The following is a 23,096-nucleotide window of genomic DNA, read 5'->3' as shown; positions in this document are numbered from 1 at the left end:
TAATATCAGTTATGCCAGGTTTATTCTTTAGAGTGAGAAAAATCTAGGCAGAAATTGGGAAGCACAATCTCTTTGTTGTTGTTCGAGTTTGGAATTCACTTTAAGCACGAAGCCAGTATCTGTGCTTAGCACCTAACTTCCAGGTGAGGATGTTAATGGCGATTTGTCTCATGGGTTCAAAGGGAACAGTACTTGGAGCCCCAAGAACCAATCACAAGACCCACATAGAAAGACAGTGAATGACTAGGGAGAGAGTATATTTGCTCCTCCAAGAAAGTAATGCTCATGAAGGTGGCCAGATACAGATGCCCTTTGCCTATCTAGAAAGATAGAGTCCAAGTTTATGTAATGTATTCACTGCTAGCCTCCTCTCCAGTCCTGCTTGTAGGAACTTCAGTTGTTCTGGAATTGCTGCTGTCACAAATCTTTGTCTTTTGTGTTATTGTTGAAAGGCATGCAAAATCAATTGATCTTGATGGTGTCTAGATGCTTCGAGATTGATTATGTGCCAACAAGTCGTTTTCAACTCCGAGTTACCACATAGATAGATTTTCTCCATGAATGCTTAGAGACTAAGATGCTTTTCACTGTTGGGCCTGGAAGGCTGGCTGTATTTCAGGAGATCCTCATTTATCTCCACTAGAGCAGAGAACCACAGCCTCCTGGATGAAAATTGAGCAATTAAAATAATCCAAGCCTTAAATATAGTATCTTCAATTTGTGTACCACTTTGAATTACACTGAGGCTTGTGGGGAAGCACAAAGCAGTCCTGGTCACGGTGCCACCAAATCAGTAATTCCCTCTACTCTGCTGGCTTGAAGTCAGGAGAAAATGCATCTCATTCCTCTGTTAGCCTCTGTTGTGAACAGATCAGCCAAGGGAGATAACCATGTTGCTGAAATCTTTGAAATTATGACCCATTTTCCCTGAGATGAGCACAGATGACTTTACCAGTCACCTGTTGTGTTTAGTGACTCCTTTATGTATATGCTGATTTAGTGTGAAAGTGTCTTCAGAGATATACCAACTACCTTCAACTCCAGTTAGTCGATAGGCAAGAGTTTACTTATGATGGACCATGATCCCTGCAGTGAGCTGTTTTGGAAGTGGGCTCTCCCTCTATTAGACAGATGTCTGTTACTTGATCCTGATCTGAGTAGCATTCCCTGAGCTAGATTCCTGAGATAATCTACCAGTGCAATGATTGAGCTATCTGAGGTTATTCTGATGATCTGATCCTGGACCTGGAGGACAAGCCATTGGAATGGACTGGAGTAGAAACAGGTCTGTAGTACTGAGTCTAAAGATATAAATGGCATCCTCTGTAATCTTGCCGGTCTGCTGAGAATCTACTTCCTGGGTAAATGAAGTTCAGTCCTAGAATTTTGAGTATTATCTTCCTAGCCTTTCATATTACACATAAAGTAACCAGTTAATCAAGGAAGCACATTTTATTCATTATGATATTTTCATAAATTTTTGATACAGAACGTGCTAGTTTTGCTCACGGGTCCAAGACTTAGTTCTGATTTCACTGTCAATTAGGGGTCTGAAAAACAACCAAGTGTCAGGATTGGGTCAAAAGTGTAATGTGCTTTTAAATTTTCTTATTATACTATTGTAATCAGCAAAAGAAAAATACAAACACATACAACAATATTAAAGGATCAGTTCAACCTCAACATTAATAAACATAGCCCCCCCAAAAACATTGAAATTGCTACCTCCCCCCAAAAAACCTGCCACTACCCCAAGACTTTGAGCATATTGCTCAGAAGTCATCTTTGCTGAAAAAAAAATGCTAATCAAATTTTGACAAACAATACACCAAAAATTCATTGATGCAAATCAAGTTTCTCTTTCTAATATTATTATACAAGAATAACACAATCCATAAATAAACCTTTTAGCCAACTTCTATGGCTGAAAAATCCAGAATTCTTGGTGTCTTGATGGACTCCAAATACTGAGACTATAGCCAAGAAGAACATATGCGTCTTTAATCTGTTAATGCTCCATCTCCTGAATTATGTGTTTGTAACCAATTGTTATAGAACATTATCAGTGGTGTCAACACACACACACACACACACACAGAGTGGTGCTTAAAAGTTTGTGAACCCTTCCTTTTTAATTTTCAATATTTCTGCATAAATATGACCTATAATGTGATCTGTTCTTCACACAAGTCCTAAAACTAGATAAAGAGAACCCAATTAAGCAAATGAATGAAAAACATTATAGTTCATTTATTTATTTATAAAACTTTTTTTTATTGGAGAAATGTATGTGAACTGCTATTTTCAACTTTTGAGAGAAATGAAAAATTGTGACAGGTGGAAAAATATTCAATAAATGATTGCTAAATATATTATCTATACCCATTTAAGCAATCCCTAAAATAAATGTTTTCTGAAATGAAATTGTTGTATTAACTTCCAGTCAAATATAGATGTTGCTTGTGTTGTCTCTTGTTCTCTATTTCTCCCTCTTTCTCTCTCTGTACATACATATATGTGTGTGTGTAATATATTGGACAGGGTCTGGTAAATGCTTGATTCCTGAAATGCAGTTCTAAGAATCTGGTGATGTTGAAGGAGACTTATATCAATAAGGGCTTCATGTATTTTTCAAAAAGTGTTTGGTTCATTTAGACAAATAATAATGCATTATAAGAATACCATTGTAACAAACTGAAGCTCAAACTGATGAGAACTGTTAATTAATTTGTTTTATTATGGTGCAGTGGTAGGAGGAGAGCTATGCTAGTCTAAGGTGGTAAAAGATCAGGAGTTTGCTAGCATCTTTTCCAAATTAAAAAAATATTAAAAGGCATAATTTTTCATGAACCGAAGCTCACCTCATTAGATGCATAGAATGGCTAGGCTGATGTAAGATTTAAACTGGGGTGAGGTGGAGAAGGGGGAAGGGACGGAAGAAAGGGAGGGTTGGTTATGCAGATGCAGGTTACATGTGAGACATATTACAAGTACCTTATTAATTAACAGTTGTGCATTACAAACCCATTGTGTTTGTTGAGGCCTTTTGAGATTACCTGAAACTTCTGCTTCTTTGTTTCTTCAAACCTTTGTTGAGGTCATGGTGGAATCTGATGAGAGATTCATTTTCATAGGTCCAGATGATGATAGTGTCATAAATGAATTACAAGTAAAGGACAAGCTTCAGGGGATAAGAATTAAGAAATGTTGTTCTAGATCAGCCATGAAATGTTGGCATATTGAAGAACCATGCATGTGTCCATGGCTGTGCTGTTGATTTGTGGGTACATGTTATTGTCCAAGTGAAGTCGTTTTGGGTGACTACTAAGTCACACAGTTTGGTGACAGGGCATGTTGTTTTGGTATCAGTGATGATGTTCTTGATGGTTTGAAGTCCATGTTTGTGGGGAATGTTGGTATATAGTGTGTTAGCATCCATGGAGGCTAAAATGATGTTGTTAGAGGGATTCCCTATGAACTTCATTTTTCTTAGAAAGTATGTGGTGTCTCTTATGTACCTGGGAACAGTGGTGGTATAAAGTCTGAGTATAGGGTCCATGAGCCCTGATGCTCCAGTTGTGATAGTTCCAGTGCTTGAAACAATGGGATGGCCTGGGTTGTCTGCTTTGTGTATTTTGGGAAGTACAATTAGTAGAAGATGCCTGGTTGGGGCTCCTGGGGTGTTTCCATGTAGATGTGGCCCTGTATGTCTTTAGGAAATTCTTTCAGCAGATTGCATAGTTCTCTCTGATACATTGCTGTGAGATCTGAGGAGAAAAGCCAATAGAATGTGCTGTTGGAGAATTTCTTCTTGGCTTCCTTGATGTAATCCATTTTATTCATGATATAATGCAGGTCCTATGGATGCCTCTAGCAATTTAAGCTTCTAGAGAGAGGGAGGGGTTTGCTGAGGGCTCTTCTGATTTTTCCTGAGAACAGCAGTTGGCTGTGGGTAAGGAAAGAAAGGAATGCAACCCCTTCCCCATTGTGAGTGAAATCTTCCAGGACACAGGAAGGAATCTAACCAACATTGAACATGCTCACTGGGTTCACTCTCCTAGGAATACAGAGAAGTGTAAAGACATTTTGGTCAGATTTGTAAATTCAAATATAAAAGAAAATTATAAGAAAATCACGTGAACTGGAGGAGATTAAATAGGACAGTGAGAGATATCCTTCTTCCAAGACATCAGCGTAGCAACACTGCAGTGAAGAAAAGAATTTAAACCATTGACAGAAAAACTTATGCAGGACGAGATTTGTTACAAGTGTAGATTTCCTTTCAAATTAATTGTTTTTATGTCACAAGGAAGAAAAGTTATTTCAACTTTGACTGAGATGCACAGCTTGACAGCAGAGCTCTTTAACAAGGGATGGAAACAATCTAGGACTTGTCCCTGGAACTGTGGAAAGCAGGCTCAACCACAAGCTGAAGATTAGATAAGAATGCTGCAGAGAAAATATATTGATTGCATTACTCTTTTTTGAAACTTTAGATTTAGAGGAAGGGGGAAAAGGAAGGAGTTCAGTAAATATGAGAAACCAATTAAATAAAATGTAAGTAAAACATTAAGAACTATAGAAATTAAATTTGGGAGTTTACTGGCTGGGGAGGGGGAGAAGGAATCTCAGTAGGTCACACACAGCCTTAGACTGTGAAGAGGATCCTTAAAGGATCCTCTGTGATTCTTTCGCTGTCTGTTTTAAGTGGGATCGGAGGGTAGGGAGGTTAGATATGGAGGCATGCCACAGAGTGGGGGATGGGGTAGAGGGAGGAATAAGGCAAGAGGGTGATTTTCAAAGGGGGGAGGGATAATGGGAGGAGGGCATCAATGCAAAAAGAATATTAATGCTATATATGTTTAATGTTATAATATCAGGCAACATATTGATAGATTCTGTGAGCAATAAGCTTTCCAAAATTTCCCGGATGCAAGAAAATTTTGATTGCATAGATTAACAAAGTCTCTTCAATTGCCACAATAAAAAAAGTCAGATAAAGTTAAAATAATGAGACATCAGAGACAGGAACCACACTTTTATCAAATTTGGATGGATTTTATGATTTACCTCAATAGCAATAGACTATAATATGGTACACTTTACATATATGGTAAATTTGTACATGTGCAGTACCTGTTTCTTTATTTACATTACAGTAGTTCTTTTTTGTATTTTCTATATCTTTTTTTTTCCTCTATGTGCATCTTGGATTTATGTTAATGTAGTTACCTGATAACTGTTTGTTAATCATAGTTCAATAAAAACAATGGGAAAAAATGAAGGAGCTTTTATGCTTTTAAAATTACTGTGTAAGGTATGGCTTCTGGGTGTCTGTCCAGGAAACAATGACGAAATGAGTTACAGCTATGGTAGTGCTCTTTCTGAAGTACACAAATAGTTCTGAAGTCTTTAGCAAAACCAAAAATCACTTTAGCTTACTTTTCTGGTGGCTTAAGGAGCTGTAACCTAAACCAAAAGAACTAGATTTACTTTTGCATGTTCTATAGTAGCATGGTTTCCAAACACAGAACAATACTGTTCTCTTTGAATAACTTCCATGTTAGAACAAAAACGTAAAATTATTTCAGATATCTCTACCTGATGTTTTTAGGGAGAGTTTCTTAGTACTGAATTGTAATTGTTCTGTAAGCTAAAAGTAGAATTCCCATTGATTTGTCTATGGAATATAATCTGTGGTATGTTTAGTATCACATGCAAAGTTGGTGTGATATAATTGGGCTGTAGTGCCCTTTGCCCTTTCCTGGCTGCTCATGTTCCAGACATATCCTTTCTCCTGACACTAAACAAGGATCTCAGTAACATGTTTTCTTTGTGCTTGCTTGTTTGTATATTTAAAAAAGTACCTGGAAAGTAGATAGCTGACTTTTTATAATTAGTTTCATATATGTCCCCTTACACTTATTGATTTTTCTGATCACTTTCAGTACCAGGTAGGGAAAGTCTTCTGTTTGATTTTTAAGCCAATTTTAGTTTCTTCAGTTTTTTTCTAGATGCTTTTGTAACCCAGCTCTAAAACCTAGAATTTATTTATGTTTTCAAGGTCTTTAGATTTAACAGGCCTCTTAGAATCATTGGTCTATGCATAAGGGTAAACTATAACGTGACATCTGTTTTTGAATTGAATGTGATGTGTGAATGATGCTGAAAGTTGCTGGCCAGAAATGGTCGACACTTCAGCGGTTCGAGCCCAGCTCCGCGCAGCAGAGTGAGCTCCTGCTTCCTCCCCAGCTCCTGCCAACCCAGCAGCTCAAAAACTTACGTGAGTAGATAAATGGGTACTCTCACTCCAGTGGGAGGAAAAATGCTGGCGGCACCTTGCAAAGGAGACGGGAGCAGTTGCTGGTAATGCAGAAGCCGCGCACGCCCGAAAAAGGTGGTTCTGAGCCTGTAGGGGTGCTCATGTCATATTTGTTGACAACTCCATAAAAGAGTTAAATCTTTTTGTAGGCTCTGCTCAGTCTCAAGGAAAGACAGACTTATTATGTATTATTAGACTGAGAAATTAGAGGGATAAGAGCACAACTTTAATAGACCAGCAGGAAACGTCTCATATCAGGAGGGAAAAATAATCTCTAACCATTAGTAATGGAATCACAATTTTGTGTTCTCTACAAACATCTGAAAACAGTCTGTGAACTATGGAAAAAGTAGAGGCTATGAACAGAAACCTAGACAATAAAATGCAAAATAGATTTCATTAATCACTGACTGCAGCATTTGGGATTGAAAGAGCAAGCTGCTGTTGGTTTCTTATTTATGTGAGGTGGTAAGTTGAGGAAACGTCTCATATCAGGAGGGAAAAATAATCTCTAACCATTAGTAATGGAATCACAATTTTGTGTTCTCTACAAACATCTGAAAACAGTCTGTGAACTATGGAAAAAGTAGAGGCTATGAACAGAAACCTAGACAATAAAATGCAAAATAGATTTCATTAATCACTGACTGCAGCATTTGGGATTGAAAGAGCAAGCTGCTGTTGGTTTCTTATTTATGTGAGGTGGTAAGTTGAGGGCATTGTGCATTTATGTTTTTAAAATAACAAAGTAGTTGTGCCCTACATCCCACTGTGCTTTAGTCTGGGAAAGAAAATGAAGATGCAGTAAAGTTTATGTGAATAAGAGCGTGCCTGCTTCTTACAGAAGAGAATATGTGTAGCTCAAGGTTGAACTGTGGAGTCCTTGGGGTTCTCTGAGCTTGGTTGTTTTCTTGCAAACATTTCATTACCCGGCTAGGTAACATCTTCAGTGCTACTTCTGAATGATTAAGTTGGCAATTGGAGTAATGAACTGAATGGTATGACTGGATGCACATGCTGAGAAGAAGTAACAGAATAATTGTGATTTGTTTATACTTTTCTTAGTAATGAGAGCAAATCTGCTCTCCACACTTGCCGCCTAACTACTGTGGGGAAACCATGAAGTGAGATATATTTTCATGTTCTTGTGAGTGCCTTTTCTGCTAGAGATAAATTGTATCTGTTGTAATGAGAGACACTTCTATGTTGTTTTAGGGCTGTGCAAATCCTTCAGAAGGGGTACTTTAGAATGAGCAAGGGCAGATACAATATACCTTTTTCTAAATTGTTAAAGCAGTTGTATCTTTTTTCTATATTCCTAAAGCTGTTTCAGAGCTGCGTATAGATGTCACCTCAAGTGTGTGTCTGTGTACTGCCACTTTGTTTTGTATGAAGAACCAGCCAGGAACAACTTTAACAGTAGTTGTGTGAGCCTGGAAAAAGAAGTGGTTGCTTTAATAGTTTGAAAAGAGTACTTTGTACATGCTTCTGCATGTTCCAAAATAACTATTATGAAGGATCTCATAGCTCTATAATGAAAACTGGGGTCAAAGTATTATAGGCAATTCCCTTATAGTATATTAGCATGCTCGAGAAATTGCTTTTGTAAATTCTGATACAAAATTGATGTGGAAATGCAGTGAACATTGTAATAAATTAGCACATCAAAAATTAACTTTGGCCCAAGCTACTTCACAGGATGAGTGTTAGATAAAATGAAGGAAAACTCCAAGTATGCCACTTTGAGCTTCCAGAGGAAAGAAGGAATGTAATAGTAACAGTAGTAATAACAACAACATAAAAAATCCCATAAAGATAATGCCAAGCAGAAGAAATACATTTTGTTTGCTCAAGTAAGTATATTTGTGACAAGTATTTATGCAATTAATGAACTTCTGTAATGCGCTCTACATGGAACTGCCCTTGAAGAGTATCTGGAAGCTTCAGCTGGTGCAAAATGCAATGGCACAGGCAGTTATATGTGCCCTAGAAGGATACACATTACACCTCTGCTCTGCAAGCTGCATTGGTTGCCAGTTTGATTCCAGGTCCAATTCAAGGTGCTGGTTTTGACTTTTAAAGTCCTTTATGGCATGGGGCCAGGTTATTTGAGGGACTGTCTCTCCCTGATTACATCTGCCCCTCCCATCAGGTCTGGCAGAGAAGGCATGCTACGGGTCCTGCCTGTCAGGGAATTACATTTGACAGGTCCCAGGAGGTGGGCCCTCTCTGCTGTGGTACCTGCCTTGTGGAATCTTCTCCCTCCAGAAATGAGGTTAGCCCCATCTGTCTTAACATTCCGCATGTCCCTCAAGACCTGGCTATGTGATCAGGCCTGGGGGTCCCAGGGGACTGGGGAGATTTTGGGATGGCTCCCTTACCACAGTTAACATCATCCTTTCCTGTTTTGTGTATTTTTAAAATAGTTTTTATAGTTTTAATGATTGTTTTATATGTATTTATTGGTTCTTTTTAATTGAGCGTTGTACGCTGCCCAGAGTCACTCTCTTGTAAATAAATACATAAATAAAATTAAGCTTTATTTTGTATAAAGATTGTTTAGAAGTAACTCCAGAAATTCATGTTTGGTATTCTTTGATAAGGTAGTTGAAATTTAGCTATGCTTGTGGGTACCATGAATTTTGCTTTGATTAGGTACAAATGATTTGAGCCATATTAGGATAAAGACCATGAATTTTGTTTTACCTGAAATGAAGTTGAGAATGCAGCAAGAGTACCTTTTCTACAAGTTCTTGTCATCTGACAGATTATCATATCTGAAGATGGAATCTTTGTCGCATCTCATTGTTGATAAGGTTCTGTATTTTACATTTCCATTGCATGAGTACATGAAACAGAACTATACTTAGGATCATGAAAACTTTGGCCCTGGACAGATATTGTAAATTATGTTGGGTATGCTAAATTGATCCTTAGCCAAGCCATATTTCTTTTCTTTCTCTCTCTCTTTTTTTGTCTGGTCCTAGAATGGTTTATTATAATTTATAATATTGTTTGAGGTAGGCTCATAACATTCTCATAATGTTAATCTCCCCAATATTTCAAAAATTTAAAACCAACATCTCTGTGTATAAAGCAGACCATCTTTTTCAAAAACCCTTGTTTGTTTCACAAAAGCCAGGATATAAATTTTCAAGAGAGGCCTAATTAATTAATTACTTCCTTTCTTGTGATATTTCTATACTGCTGACTCCATATGGACTCCTGGCAATTTACATATCAAGAAAACCATAATCCATTAAAAACATAACAAAAAGCCACTCCTTAGCAACTATTGCAGGCAACATTATAAATCAAGTGCTATGTGGAACAAATCTATATTCACTGACCTCAGCCACCAGGGCAAGTGCCATTAGAGTCTCTGGGAAGGCTGTTTTGTAGGAATTAATTGATTGCTTATGTGCCATCAAGTCATTTTTGACTCCTACCACATAAATAGATTTTCTCCATGACGATCTATCCCTAACATGGCCTTTCAGGTCTTCCAATGGTGCACTCATTGCCACTGTAACTGAGTTCATCCACCTTGCTGCTAGTCGTTGTCATCTTCTATCTCCTTCCACTTTTCCCAGCATTAAGCCTTTTCCAGAATCCTAGGTCTTTGCATAATGTGTCTGAATTAGGATAATTTGAGCCTGGTCATTTGTGCCACAAATAAGACCTCTGGGTTGATATGTTTGATGATCCATTGGTTTATTTTCTTGGCTGTCCACAGTATTCTCAGGAGTCTTCTCCAACACCAAAGTTCAAAGGCATCAATATTCTACCTGTCCTGCTTCATTAACTTTTGTTTCCACAGAGTGTCACAGGGAATACCATTGCTTGCATGATTCTGATCTTTGTAGGTATAGACACATCACAGCATTTGAATACCTTTTCCAAGGCTTTCATGGCTGCTTCATACAGCACTAGTCTGTGGTGTATTTCTTGACTACTTGTTCCTTTACTGTTGATGGTTGATCCTAAAAGGCAGAAGTTATCCACCACTTCAGTATCTTCATTGCTAGTTCTAAGGCTGATTGTCCTACCTGTTGTCATTAGTTTGATCTTCTTTATATTTAATTTTAATCCCATTTTTTCACTTGCTCCTTAACTTTTATTACTAGAGCTTGCAGATCCTTTCTATTTTGACTGTCAGGGTAGTGTCATCAGCATAGCACAGGTTATTGATGTTTCTTCCTGTAATTTTTAAACCGTGCTCATCTTCTTCCAATCAAGATTCCCTTAATATATATTTAGCATATAGGTTGAATAAATAAGGAGAGAGGATACAGCCTTGTCGCACTCCTTTGCCAACCTGGAGCCAGTCTGTTTCACCATGTTCTTTCTGTACTGTGGCTTCCTGACCTGTATATAAGTTTCTCATGAGGACAATGAGTTGTTCTAGGATTCCCAATTTTCTGAGCAGATTCCAAGCTTGACATGATTGACACAATCAAAGGCCTTTTTTAAATCAATGAAGCACATAGTGACTTCTTTTTGGTATTCTTTGGCTTTCTCAATTATCCAGCATGCATCAGCAATAATATCTCATGTTCCTCGGCCTTTTTGAAAGCCAGCTTGAACATCTGGCATCTCTTTTCCCATGTAGGGCTCTAATCTGTGTTGGATGATTCTAAGCATTATTTTGCTAGCATGTGAAATTAAGGATATTGTACAATAGTTTGCACATTCCGTTAAAGTATTAGAATGTAGATTGACCTCTTCCAATCAGTTGTCCACTGTGTCATTCTTCAGATTTGCTGGCATAGCTTGGTTAGAACCTTGACTGATTCTTCTTTTGTTGCTTGCCATATTTCAGTGGTATTCCATCAGTTCCTGTTGCCTTCTGACTTGGTAATGACCGGAGTGCTGATCTAACTTCATCTTCTAGTACTAGAGGTTCCTGTAAGTAGGGAATATCTTATAAGGTACCTTGGAGGTTGACATCTCATCTGATCTCCTTTTTATCTGTCCATTGGCATCCTTTAGCATACCAATTCAAGATTGGAGCTTCCTTCTGAGTTGAGAGATATTTTGAAAGACTTTCTTTATTTTTCCATGTCTGTTTCCATCTTCAGTGTCTTTACAGATGTTGTAATACTGTTTTTTGTCTCTTCTAACAGCTCTCTGAAACTCTTTGTTAATTCCTTTCTGAGATTTTTGTCTTTCTTGTCTTTGGCTTCTCCTCATCTTGGCAATTTCTATAGTTTATTCTGAATCCAGTTTGCTTTCTTCTCTTTCTTCATTTTTGGCAGACTCTTTTCACATTAATGCTTAACAGCTTCTTTAAGTTCATTCTATAATTCTTCTGGTTCTCTGTCAATGAGGTTCAGGATTTCAAAGTGGTTCCTGATGTTCTCCTTGAAAATGGTGGGTATATATTCAAGATCATATCATGGAAATTGGCTGTCTTTCTTCTTTAGCTTAACCTGGAAACTACACATGAGCAGTTTGTGAACTGTTCCATAGGCAGCATGTGGCCATGTCTTTTATACTATAATTTAGCTGCTTAACCTCCTTTTAGCAATAATATAGTTGATTTAATTTCTGTATACTCCGTCTGGTGATGTCCATGTATAAAGATATCATTTTGGTTGTTTGAAGACAGCGTTAGCTATGAAGAAATCTTTGGAGTGGCAGAAACCTGCTTCACTTTGGTTTCCTAAGCCATATTGAACTTGATCATAAAACTCAACAATCTCTTCTTCTTCGGTATCAGTGGTTGGAGCATAAACTTGAATGATTGTCATATTAAAGGGTTGTCCACAAAGTCTAATCAATATTATTTGGTCATTGATTGCATTGTGGCCAAGTACTGTTTTTGCTGTGCCCTTCTTAACTGTGAAATAAACAGACTGAAGGTATCTGATCTCAGTCCAACTCAACTCACTGATGCCTAAGATGTCAATTTGGAGCCATTTTATTTCATATTTCACTGGGTTGAGCTTTCCCGAGTTCATGCTGCTTACGTTCCATGCTCCCGCTGTAACTGTATCTTTGCAGCTTTGGATTTTCTTTTCCTGTATGGCAGCATCAGCAACTAGACCTCCCGAAGGCTTTGATCTAGTCATATCATAAACACCATTAGTATTCTGAAAGATCCTCGGCTCTTCCTCAGTAGCATGTTGAGTACCATCCGACCTGAGGGGTGCATCATCCAGCACTATATAGTCAATCATTTTATATTTTCTATCGGTATGTTTTTATTGGTAAAAATACAGGAGCGGTTTACCATTGTCTTCTCCTGCACATATGAATTGATGCCTTTGCCATTGTCACTAAAGTGATCATCTGCCTCCAGCATCTTCCTGTATCACTGCTGCCCAATATAGGTGTATGCTTCCCTTAGCTGGGCAGCTGGGATGACCTTCATGCCATGACTGACCCTGCTGGGAATATATACTCTTGGCATACACTGCCAGCATTCTTCCCTTACCTCTCCCAGGAATACCTTCCCCACCATGATGAGGCAGCACAGCAGGACTTGGGGGGAGGGGTCTGTAGGGATAGAGTACTCACAAAACTTTGGTTTCTGACACCACCACCCCACCACCCCAGTGCGTGTTCTAGGTAGTAGGGCTGTTCTTTTTCTTTCTTTTTTTACCAGCACTTTGAATTGTTTTTTGAGCAGTGGAGTATTCAGTTAGCAAGCTGCTACATACAAACAAGCCAGAGTGCAATTGAAACTACTGGTGCTAGCATTTAGAGCCCTCTAATCACAATCTCCAATGTATCAATCTGCCCTTACTTCTCCCTTCTTTTTCTTCCTTGCTCCAGGATTGTGGTCTTCAGATTCTGGACCATTAGGTATCTGCCCCCTTGACACTGAAAGCAGCTCCTTTCAGCCCTGTAGAAATGTTATTACCTTTAAAAAGAGTTAAACGACCTTTATTATTATTATTAAAGGACTAGTATAGGGTTTGGTTGTTTTACCCTACCCTGATTTAGCTGACAAGTCCTGGTTAGTACCTGCTTCAAATAATTATAGATGTATGCATACTCTAAATGGATAGGTTGTTTTAGTTTACCCATATTTGTTTACTGGGTTCTGAGATAGTTTTATTGAATTGATATGTAATTATTCTATTGTGGTTTTTATTTTGTTTTGTTTTTGTTTGGTACTGTGCCATGGTAATAGTGTGTAATTTATTATTGATGCTCTTGTTTATTAATAGTAGCTTCCAGGTAGCCTTCAAAGGAGGCCCTAAGTAGAGTGCATTGCAGTTTCCTAGAGGTGGTAAAGGCATGGCTAACTGTTGCCAATTAGTGTTGCCTTATTTTTGAAAAGCTTCCTATTTCCAATTTGTAATCTATTTCTATATAGATTATAGAATCTTTTTTATAATATGAGAGCAATATGTTTCTATTTGTGCTAAATCTATACATAATAAATCTATATGCAAATATATTTTACATTTTGTTAATCCTGGAATGTATTCTTCCTTGGGACTCCTGCATGTAGGCTTTTCTGAAAACATCCTCTCCAATTGCGATTTGTACCCTTCTCTGTTTCCATTGCTTTAATTTGTCTATTTGAAGGAAGATGAGCTTGTAGTTTTGTTTTTGTTTGCAGTATTTGTTCATTTTGTAAATGATAATATTATTTTGACATGTGTATTTTTATTGCAAAACAACAAGAAGCCAATGAAGTGTTCTTTATACTACCATAATAGGAAATTGAAGTTATTTTGGTGTGTTGTTGATTTGCACTGCCAATGTTTCATTTTTTTATAGTAGTTGATTTCTGTCAATTCAGTAATATTTTAGTCTATTTCCCTTTCTTTCTTGCCCTGCAGTATTATTCCTGAACAGTCCTATAACTGAGAACATATCTTGAGTTCATCTGGAACAGCTGAGAACAGAATAACCATCTTTAGAACTTGTACTTGTTGCCAAAGGCTGTTCATAAAAAGAATATAAGTCAGTGTAGCTTATCTGTGTATCCAAGAATTACAGATTTTTCTGTATTCTGATGATTTGGCTACTTCTGGTATCTTTGTAAGACTAGTTGCTTCTCAATGTATACAGTAAACTCATTCTTCATTCACTTTTCAGCTCTGAATCTCAAAATGTCTCATTTGATTTTAATGTAATCTCTTCATTTTGTGGGGGGTTACATCAGACTCCCTGCAAAATCAGTTTCTTCTTCTAGTGGAAAACATCTCTATAACAATCACTCCACTTTTACGAGTATTTGCTGATCTGTGTCCCTGCATTCATAATCTTCACATCTTTTGGGATATGTGGTGTAACTTTGATTAGTAGTAGAGTATGCCTGGCTTTATATAAGATTCCTTCAGTTTTCGTTTATGAATTGCTTCCTGTTCCTAATAGAACAGTTTTATGAGGTCTCAAGAAACTCTGTCTGCCTTATTTACCAGTGCCTCCTTCATGGTGTGTGTCAGTTGTTTTGTCTGCTTTAATCAATAGATCCTTTGAGTGTTTAGCTTTTTCTGAACTGTGTTAAATTCCACTAGGGAGGTCTGTTTTCTCTTGGCAATATCTTGGTGCTTCAGGCAAGTTCAGTAGCACTCTAATTGGATATACCATGTTATTTTTCTCAAAGATAATGTTAAGTTGTTCCCAGATACTGCCTTTCGTAAAGATTTTCAATTTTTCATTTGAATCAGTATTTTATTTTACACACCTTTTTTCTTCTCCAATAATACCTTTAGAATTATCCATGCACTTTTTGGGCATTTGCCAAATTCTAATTCACTATGTAGCCTAGATGCATTTCTTTAAGGGACACGGTTTATTTCTATGTAATAGGTTGCCTAAGAAGGGCTTTCTGACTTCCCCTTAGATCATAGCTTCTTCAGTCACAGGAACAATTAGAAGTCTCTCTATTCTGGATGCTGCAGGAGTCCATTCCACTACAGCAGCCATGATGTTGACAGCAGACCTACAAAGCATTTATCATACTGCCTCTTGGGCTCAAACATTACCTGTTACCTAGACACTAAGATCCAAGCAGATACTGTTTTTGGATGGCCTTTTCTCTTGTCTGTGTTTCATTGTCCACTGCATTGCTTGTAATTACACCTAGCTGTTTTCCTCCATTCACATGTTACAGAGAAACCACAGTGAAGGAGAACAAGTTGCGAACCTGTACTTGTAGTTTTTTTGAGTGGTCATTTGTGCATTTATGTAAACTTTCCATTGTCTCTTTTTAGGGAGATACTTGCATTTTAATAAATTATAATTTGAAGAATGAAATTTATGATGCAGAGTATTAGCATAACACTTTTGAATATTATCTCAATTGTTCTTGTAGTAATTGAATGAGACAAGTCTAAAGCATAATATATCATCCCACTGAGGAAAATAATGCATCTTTCCTAAAGTTACCTCATAGTTTCTATTCTCGTTGAAGTAAGGATTAGGGACCAGCATGTAACTCCAGCATAAATCATTGTAGTATTTTCTGTAATATTGTGTTTAGCATTATTTGCTGTTGTGGTTTTGATAATTGGTTAAAAAGACAATGTGGCACTCCTATCTTTTTAGCACCCTGAACTTTGGCTAAACTTTCAGCATTGCTAAGAAATAGTACTTCTTTGAACTGATTTCTGTGTGTGTGTGTGTGTGTGTGTGTGTGTGTGTGAGTCTGTTTTAACTCCTGACAACTGCCTGGACTAGTCCCTTCAATTTTCTTGGCATGATTTCAGAAGTGGTTTGTCATTGCCTCCTTCCTAGGGCTAAGAGAGAGTGACTGGCCTAAGATCACCCAACTTGCTTTGTGCCTAAGGTGAAACTAGAACTCACAGTCTCCTGGTTTGTAGCCTAATGCCTTAATCAAAATACCAAACTGGCTCTCCCTTTCAACTGATACATAGAGATAAATGATCAAAAGCAGAGAAAGAGAGAGAGAAAAAGTAAATAGCACTGTTTCTGGAACTGAGGTAGTCATATTCATACCAACTGTGCAGCATTCATTCTTTCTCCATTCTCTTATGGCACAGGAGTTGATGGGCAGCAATATACTTTGTTTGCCAAGTGATGTAGGATGGAGGCATAACTTGCATGTGATACAAGGCTTTTTGCATCTTCTGTGTCCAGTTTGGTATGTAGGTAGGCTAGCAGGAGTTTGTGTCCTTATGCTTTGGGTGCAAAGTTTGTGTTGGATAGGGTCCAGTAGGCCAATGGTAACAACAAAAAGTTTATTAGCTTTGCCTGTTCGTTAGGTTAGTTCTTGTCTCTGCAACTGTCTTGGTACTCTTTGAAAAATGAAAGCATTATATATTTATAGAAGATAACTGGCAACTCCTTTTAAAGTTGTGAATAATATTTTTTGTTGTTGTTTTCTTCTTAATAGCCATTGAACTTCCATTTTAAAGACCATAACTTAACCATCAAGAATAATGGGTTATCAGGCCCTTTTTTCCACTCAAATGGGCAGAATGTTTTGGTATTTAGAAAGAAATGTTGAAAGAAACTTGATAAAGGGACCAAACTCCTATGAAAGTGGTTTTTGAATTGTACAAATGGTTTCAGTGAAATAAGATTAAGTACAAGTTGTACTAAATGAATAGTTGTTTTAGAAGCACAGGACAGTAATTTTGTGTAATTATGAACTAAGGACACCCTGTATCTATGTGGGAGGAACATATGTATAATCTACCTAGTGAAAATAGAACTAAAAAAAAGAGTGCTAAAGGATATTTCAGAATGCCAGTCTATGAAGCAGGGGTTGGATTGTACTCTGTAATCATCTGTTTCCAAATAACCTTTCAAACACATCCTTAATTCTAATTATTTGACTGGAAGTGGCTGAATAGTTTTCAGCTGTACCTGGTTACTTAAGTATATCTGCATTACAAATATTTGTTAAACATTACCTATCAATAGGCTAAGCATGTGTTAGATTGAATTTAAGAGATATTTAGATTTACAAACATGGTTATGCAATTTAAAATGGGGCAATTAGCAGATGTAGAATAGTATCTATCTCTGAACATTCAGATGCAGCTCTGTAATTGATTCATATGAACACATTTGGCTTACCTGTTGAAATCAGCTCTTTTAATCTATGTTTTAAGGACAGAATTCTGAGCAAGAAGGGCTTTAGGCAGATTTTTTTCTTTATTTTAATGGAAATTATACCCACTTGAAGCTTTAGTAAGTTCTAACACTTATGGAACAATTAAAATAGATTAACTATATGACTAGGCAGTTTATTAATATCCATTATATAACCTCCTACTTGTTACACAGTATAATCAAACATTTCAAAATAGACATGTTATATCAGTACAAAAAGCAAGGATAAGTATTTTGATTTTGATAATAAGCTTGCAGTCATAAAAATTGGAAAAATTAGGGAACACATAGACAAGGTAATAACTTCATAACTCAAGTGCTGAAATACTGAAGCCTACCGCCCCTCTCAGAGTGTATAGTGTTAAAATTGATGCCATCAATTTTTTAACCTTTTTTTTTTTTTTTGGCATTTTTGGAGTTTATGAATACTAAAGGGAAAATAGCACCTTAAGTATCGGTGGACTGGCCCCATCCGCTTTTGGAATGAAGCCTTTGACATGTTGTGCAGAGTTCAATGTGGCTGTCAGACAGTCGGAAGTTACACTCTTAGAATAATGGGAAACGTTTGTTCATTAGCTTGTATTTCTTAATTGCTTCTATAAAAAGTTTTTCCTGACAAATCTTTCTGTTTGGGATGCCAGTTACATCAAGTGCATTAGGGTTTGGCTTTGATTATATAATATATGCGGAGCATCTATAGAGCTGGAGGGTGGGGGTCAAAAAGTCCACAGGGTGGCAGTTATTACACACAGGGGCAGGGCTGTCACATGGTTGCAGCTGCCATCTTGACTTTTTTGATGCCCCTTGCAGATGCCGTTGTATGTTAAAAGCTCTTTCTGATAATATTTGATTTAAAAAACTGTTACCATTGTTAATTTGCACCCATATAAAGAATGAGAGATGATTTTACTGTAAACTGTGAATTAGATTTGTGGTATTTCACCATAGAAAGGTGTAATTCAATTTACAGTTCACAGAGTTATTAAAAATATGAGGTAATTGCTCAGAGTGCATTTTCTGTCTATTTTGAATCTTCCCAGATTTCTGGTGTGTGAAACAAAATGACCATATATAAACACACACACATACATATGGTATTCAGAAAGGTATATCAAGTGAATGGAGTCTTAACAAAATACGAACATTTGAAAATAGTATCCACAGATTTCTTATTGTTAATTACAGTAAAATTAATGTTTAATTTGAGAAGTGGTGTTTAAATAATAATACATTTAATCAATATGCACATACACACAGGCACACACAGCATAGTATATACAGTAATATGTACCATTAACTGGAAACACAGAAGATGGTAGGTGTGGAGCCCTGTTGATATCTTTCAGTTTGTACCTCCCTGATTCAGCACTGCACATCTGTCAACAGAGAATTACAGATTCCTTGTTGGGCTGTGCTCCAAGCATTGAACCCCTTTGTCAATCACTTAATATTTTTAGCATGTTCTCCCTTATTTTGGGAGGGGCTTTAGCTGATCTGGATAAAGAACAAAGATGAATAAATATAGTCAATAGTTGATAGAATTCTTACCCAACATACTTACCCAACCATGAAGGTTGAAACATTCATTTTAATTTTTTTAATCATTGTTTCACAATAATTTCTGCTTTACCAATAAATAAGTGACAGTTTTCAATTATACCTAATGGTGCTTTAAAATATTTGATGTTATTTGATCTGTTTATGAAACCTTTTAAAATCAGAAAATGCTGCACTTGTTTTGTATGCATATATGCCATGTAAAGCCCATTTTTAAGAAAGGAAATAATTCTTCAAGTAGAGTAGCACTTTTGGTGACTTCAAGGAATGTATCTGTGTGGTTTTCTTGGGAACAGTGTTAAAGAAATTTGCTGTTGTCTTCTTCCAGGATGTTTTTCAATTTCGTAGTCTAGTATACCTCTCTGGGATCTTGTAGTGGTCTCTAGTCTAAGTACTAACCAGGCCCAATCTTGCTTAACTTCCAAATCCATACTAGGCTGACTAGTTACTTTTATTTAAAAACCATCTGATAGGTGGGCAAGGAAATACATCCCTCATTTCTGGAGGCAAATATCTGGGGCCTGATACATAATGCTAAGCCATAATATGATTTGGTTTTGCCTTAGCACTATGTATAAATCAGGCTACTATGGCTGTAGTTAATAATGATTTGGAAAATCCTGGTTTATAGGTGCTCTTTACAAACATTTCCCCATTTTTTGATCAAGATAGAATATTATAAAATTAGGTATGTACTGAGACAGACAGTGAGAGAGACTTGGATTATTACATTTAAGATTTGTCTCAATTGTGCTCAATTGTTTTAGTCACACCAGTAGTCTTTATAGCTCTTTTTCACAGGAGATGGATCTATAAAGTTTCTTATGATAACAAATACTATATTGTAGTACTTAAGTATAAAAACTGAAAGAAAGTGTTATATACAATCTGTAGAAGTCGGTTTTGATTTATAAAATATAAATTTTCTCCAGAAAATCTTCACCAAGCAATATTTCCAGTGTAAAAGATAGAAAAAACTACTGTGGAACTGAAATCACAGGAGGGCACTTTTTTTCCTGACTTTGTGAAGTAGATCTGAAAAATAATGCATGTTTTTAAATACACACACACACACACACACACACACACACAGATCTTAATATTTTCTACCTCCTGTCCCATGCAGAAATTCATAAATGATTGTATCTTACATGGGAGGTGATTCTGAGTTTCCAAGAAATGTTATTTTTATTTGTTGTGACTAGACTTAACAGCTGTGATATATGCTATAGTGTACATAAAACTGAAAACTCCATTTGAAGAATGTAGCCATGTTTATAATAGCATTTATAACTGTTGTTATACTGTCCTTTCCCAGGCAGAGGTATTACTTAAATAAAGCAGAGATTGTTTTATTCTACAGGCCATCAGTTGTAAGGGCCAACACAGTATCTCCTACACGCTGTCACGAAATCAGACGGTTGTAGTAGAATATACACATGATAAAGATACTGATATGTTTCAGGTAAGTGTACTAACATCACATAAAAGTAGCTGCTTGTGGTATGATAAAATAGATTTCCTACAGATTTTTATGTATCATATGTGTCCTTATGGTTTGGAAATTTTGTCATATAAAAAGTAACTCTCAGCAAGCTGGTGTGCTCTGCCCTGTCTCAGTCTTTGATATTAAGAACATATACAGTGCCCTGCTGGATCGGACTCCTGGCTCATCTAGTCCAGCAGTCTGTTCTCACGGTGGCCAAGCAACTGCACAAGGAAGCCCGCTAGTCTCCCAATAGATGGCCTTCAGAGGCAGCCACACTGACTTTAGGGCTAATAGCCATTTATCCCAATATTACAAATTTAAAAGAAATAATCTGTATAATTAAAGAGGTATCACAGTTGTTGAAGAAGAATATTAATTGCTTCTCTGTACAGTTTACGGCTGTGTACAGAAAAAGATACAGTTTATGTATAGATTGCAACAGAGACCTGCTTCTAGTTACATGAACGTACACTAGGAAGCTGTGATCAGCTGTATGGTTTCCTAGCTTAAGTTTATGCAACAAAATAATATTCTCATGATAGTGATACGTGACTCCAGTTGCATACATTTTCTGCCACTGAAGAGTTTTACATGTGAAATATTTGAAACACCTTTGTATTGCTGATATTTTGACCCATTAATGCATATATTTCCTGTTATTTACTTAGTTGATCATGCTTTTGAAAATTTGTTGGTTGACAAACAAGCAGTGCCTTAGAATAATATTCCTGAGCCTGAATGGATCTTCAGGCATTTTTGAAAGCACTCTCAATGGGAACTAGTGTCGGCTGCATTGTTTATACTTTAATGTATTGGTCTTCTCAAGATTATTTTGAAAGTATGTCCATTCTACTGTAACAGATCCACAGAGATATCCCAAATCCCCACTCCTCAGGAGCATCCAGAAAGCCCTTAGTTAAGTGTGCTTTTTCAAGATTTATTTGGAAGTAGTTGTTCATCCAGTAGAACAGGATTTTCTGTGGGGGTTTTTTTAAACCATTTCCCTCACTTCAGTGATTTTCCAAGCCCAGAACATGTAGCATTTTTTGGTCAAATTTATATCCTGCTTATTTTTTGAAAACCTCAGACTGGCTTCATTTGACAAGGTCTCCCATCTAAGAATTTATCAGGTCATACCACCCCTTGCCTTCACCAGTGTTTAGCAATTAAGACTATATTTACTATAGTCTAGAATGTAAAAAATAAGTGTTTACATCACAAGATAAGCAATCCTGAACTAACTTGGGCTTTCTGCGTGTGATAATGCTTTGCTGAAATTATAAAAAATAGTATCTGATACAAAACTCAGATAAACAGGAACCAGCACCAGATAAACAAGAACAGTCAAAGAAGAAACAATATCTAACTCAAAAGCAATCCAGGAAGAAGCAATACCTCAATCAAGGCTGGCAGGACAAGCTACCTCATCTAAACAGCCAGCAAACACCACTCCCCTGTGCACTGATGATGTTACCCAGCCTGGTAATGAAATGTCTGCAGGAAGAGAAGCAAGCTCAGTGGAGTTCTCTGAAATCCAGCAACTCAGCCCTGAGCTACGTATATGCACTCTGGCAACTGTCTGATACACCCTTGTATTTAAGTCTTCTCTGGTAGTCTGGACAACCAGGAATTGCTTTCAGGCAAGTGAACAGATTGGACCGCTCCATCCCCTCTTTGCCTGTGCACTTTATTTCCATGCTAGGACAGGAAGCCTCTTCCTCCTTAATTAGCATGGAAATGTAATAGGCTGATGGAGAGAGACAGATTGTTCCACTTTTTCACCAATTTGCTTGACAGAAGGTCATTAAAAAATTAGCCTGCATTTCTATGTTGGCCACAGATAGGAGGGGATTGTTCCTCCTTCCTGCCTGTTAGCAGCCTTGTTTTTTTTGGAGCTTATTTAAAACACTGGTCTGATAGTTGACAAAGTAAGTCAGATGGATATTCAATGGCTAAATGGGAGAAAAGCACTGTGTTTGGCAATATGTTTCACTTTTTTCACCTATTTGAATGAAAGCTACCAGATAAAGCAATAAAGTAGTGTTATGTCTGTCTAAATGGCAAACAATGCATGGAATGGCAAATATAGTGGTGTTTCAGGTAATTCATCTGACAAATGTTACATTTTTTTAAAAAATGCAATTGAATTTTTTGCAGCAATAGTACTAAGTAAGTTTTGGTATATGCTTTCCTATAACTTATATAAGCTACTTCACCCAGAGAGTTGGCTAAATGCATTTTAAAAATTGGATCTAGAAAGTAATACTTAATAAAGTAATTTGTTAGACCAAACTGTATGCCAGGGTGGTTGTTGTGGGGAAAAAGAAATGAGGAGGAGCATTGTATATGCTGCCTTGAGCCCTCTACTAAAGAAAGGGAAAAATTAAATAAATACATAAAATTTCTAGCTAGTAATAATTCCATCTGTGGCAATATAGACAGAATTCTATGGATACTAAATTAAAAAACACAGCAGTTCAGGCACAGATTTTGAAAAGTGTCTGTGGGACCCAGATATTTCATACTTCATTTGCTGCAAGTTTACTGATGTCAGATTTAAGTCCAGGATATCAAATACTAATATATTGTGATAGTACGTATATCTTCTTAAATAAAATAAGATGGGGCAAAGATTTTTGAGGGATCAGGCAGAGGAAATATACAAATATCTTCTGGTAAGTG

General features: G+C 36.9%; 1 protein-coding gene across 1 annotated transcript in view; it reads left to right on the top strand.

Annotated features, from left to right (window-relative positions):
* PELI2 (pellino E3 ubiquitin protein ligase family member 2) overlaps positions 1-23,096 on the top strand; it is a 70,468-nt gene that overhangs the window by 34,511 nt on the left and 12,861 nt on the right. The window contains exon 3 of the mRNA XM_088149700.1: positions 20,289-20,390. Coding sequence (XP_088005826.1) covers positions 20,289-20,390 — 102 coding nt within the window. The remainder of the gene's footprint in view (positions 1-20,288; positions 20,391-23,096) is intronic.

The sequence above is a fragment of the Python bivittatus genome, unplaced genomic scaffold, assembly GCF_059951505.1.
Source record: "Python bivittatus isolate LINGU-HERP-01145 unplaced genomic scaffold, Pbiv_v1 ctg000580_np1212, whole genome shotgun sequence".
In the NCBI taxonomy this organism is placed as follows: Eukaryota; Metazoa; Chordata; class Lepidosauria; order Squamata; family Pythonidae; genus Python; species Python bivittatus.
Note: the sequence above shows the minus strand (reverse complement) of the source record. Positions and strands in the feature narration are given on the sequence as shown.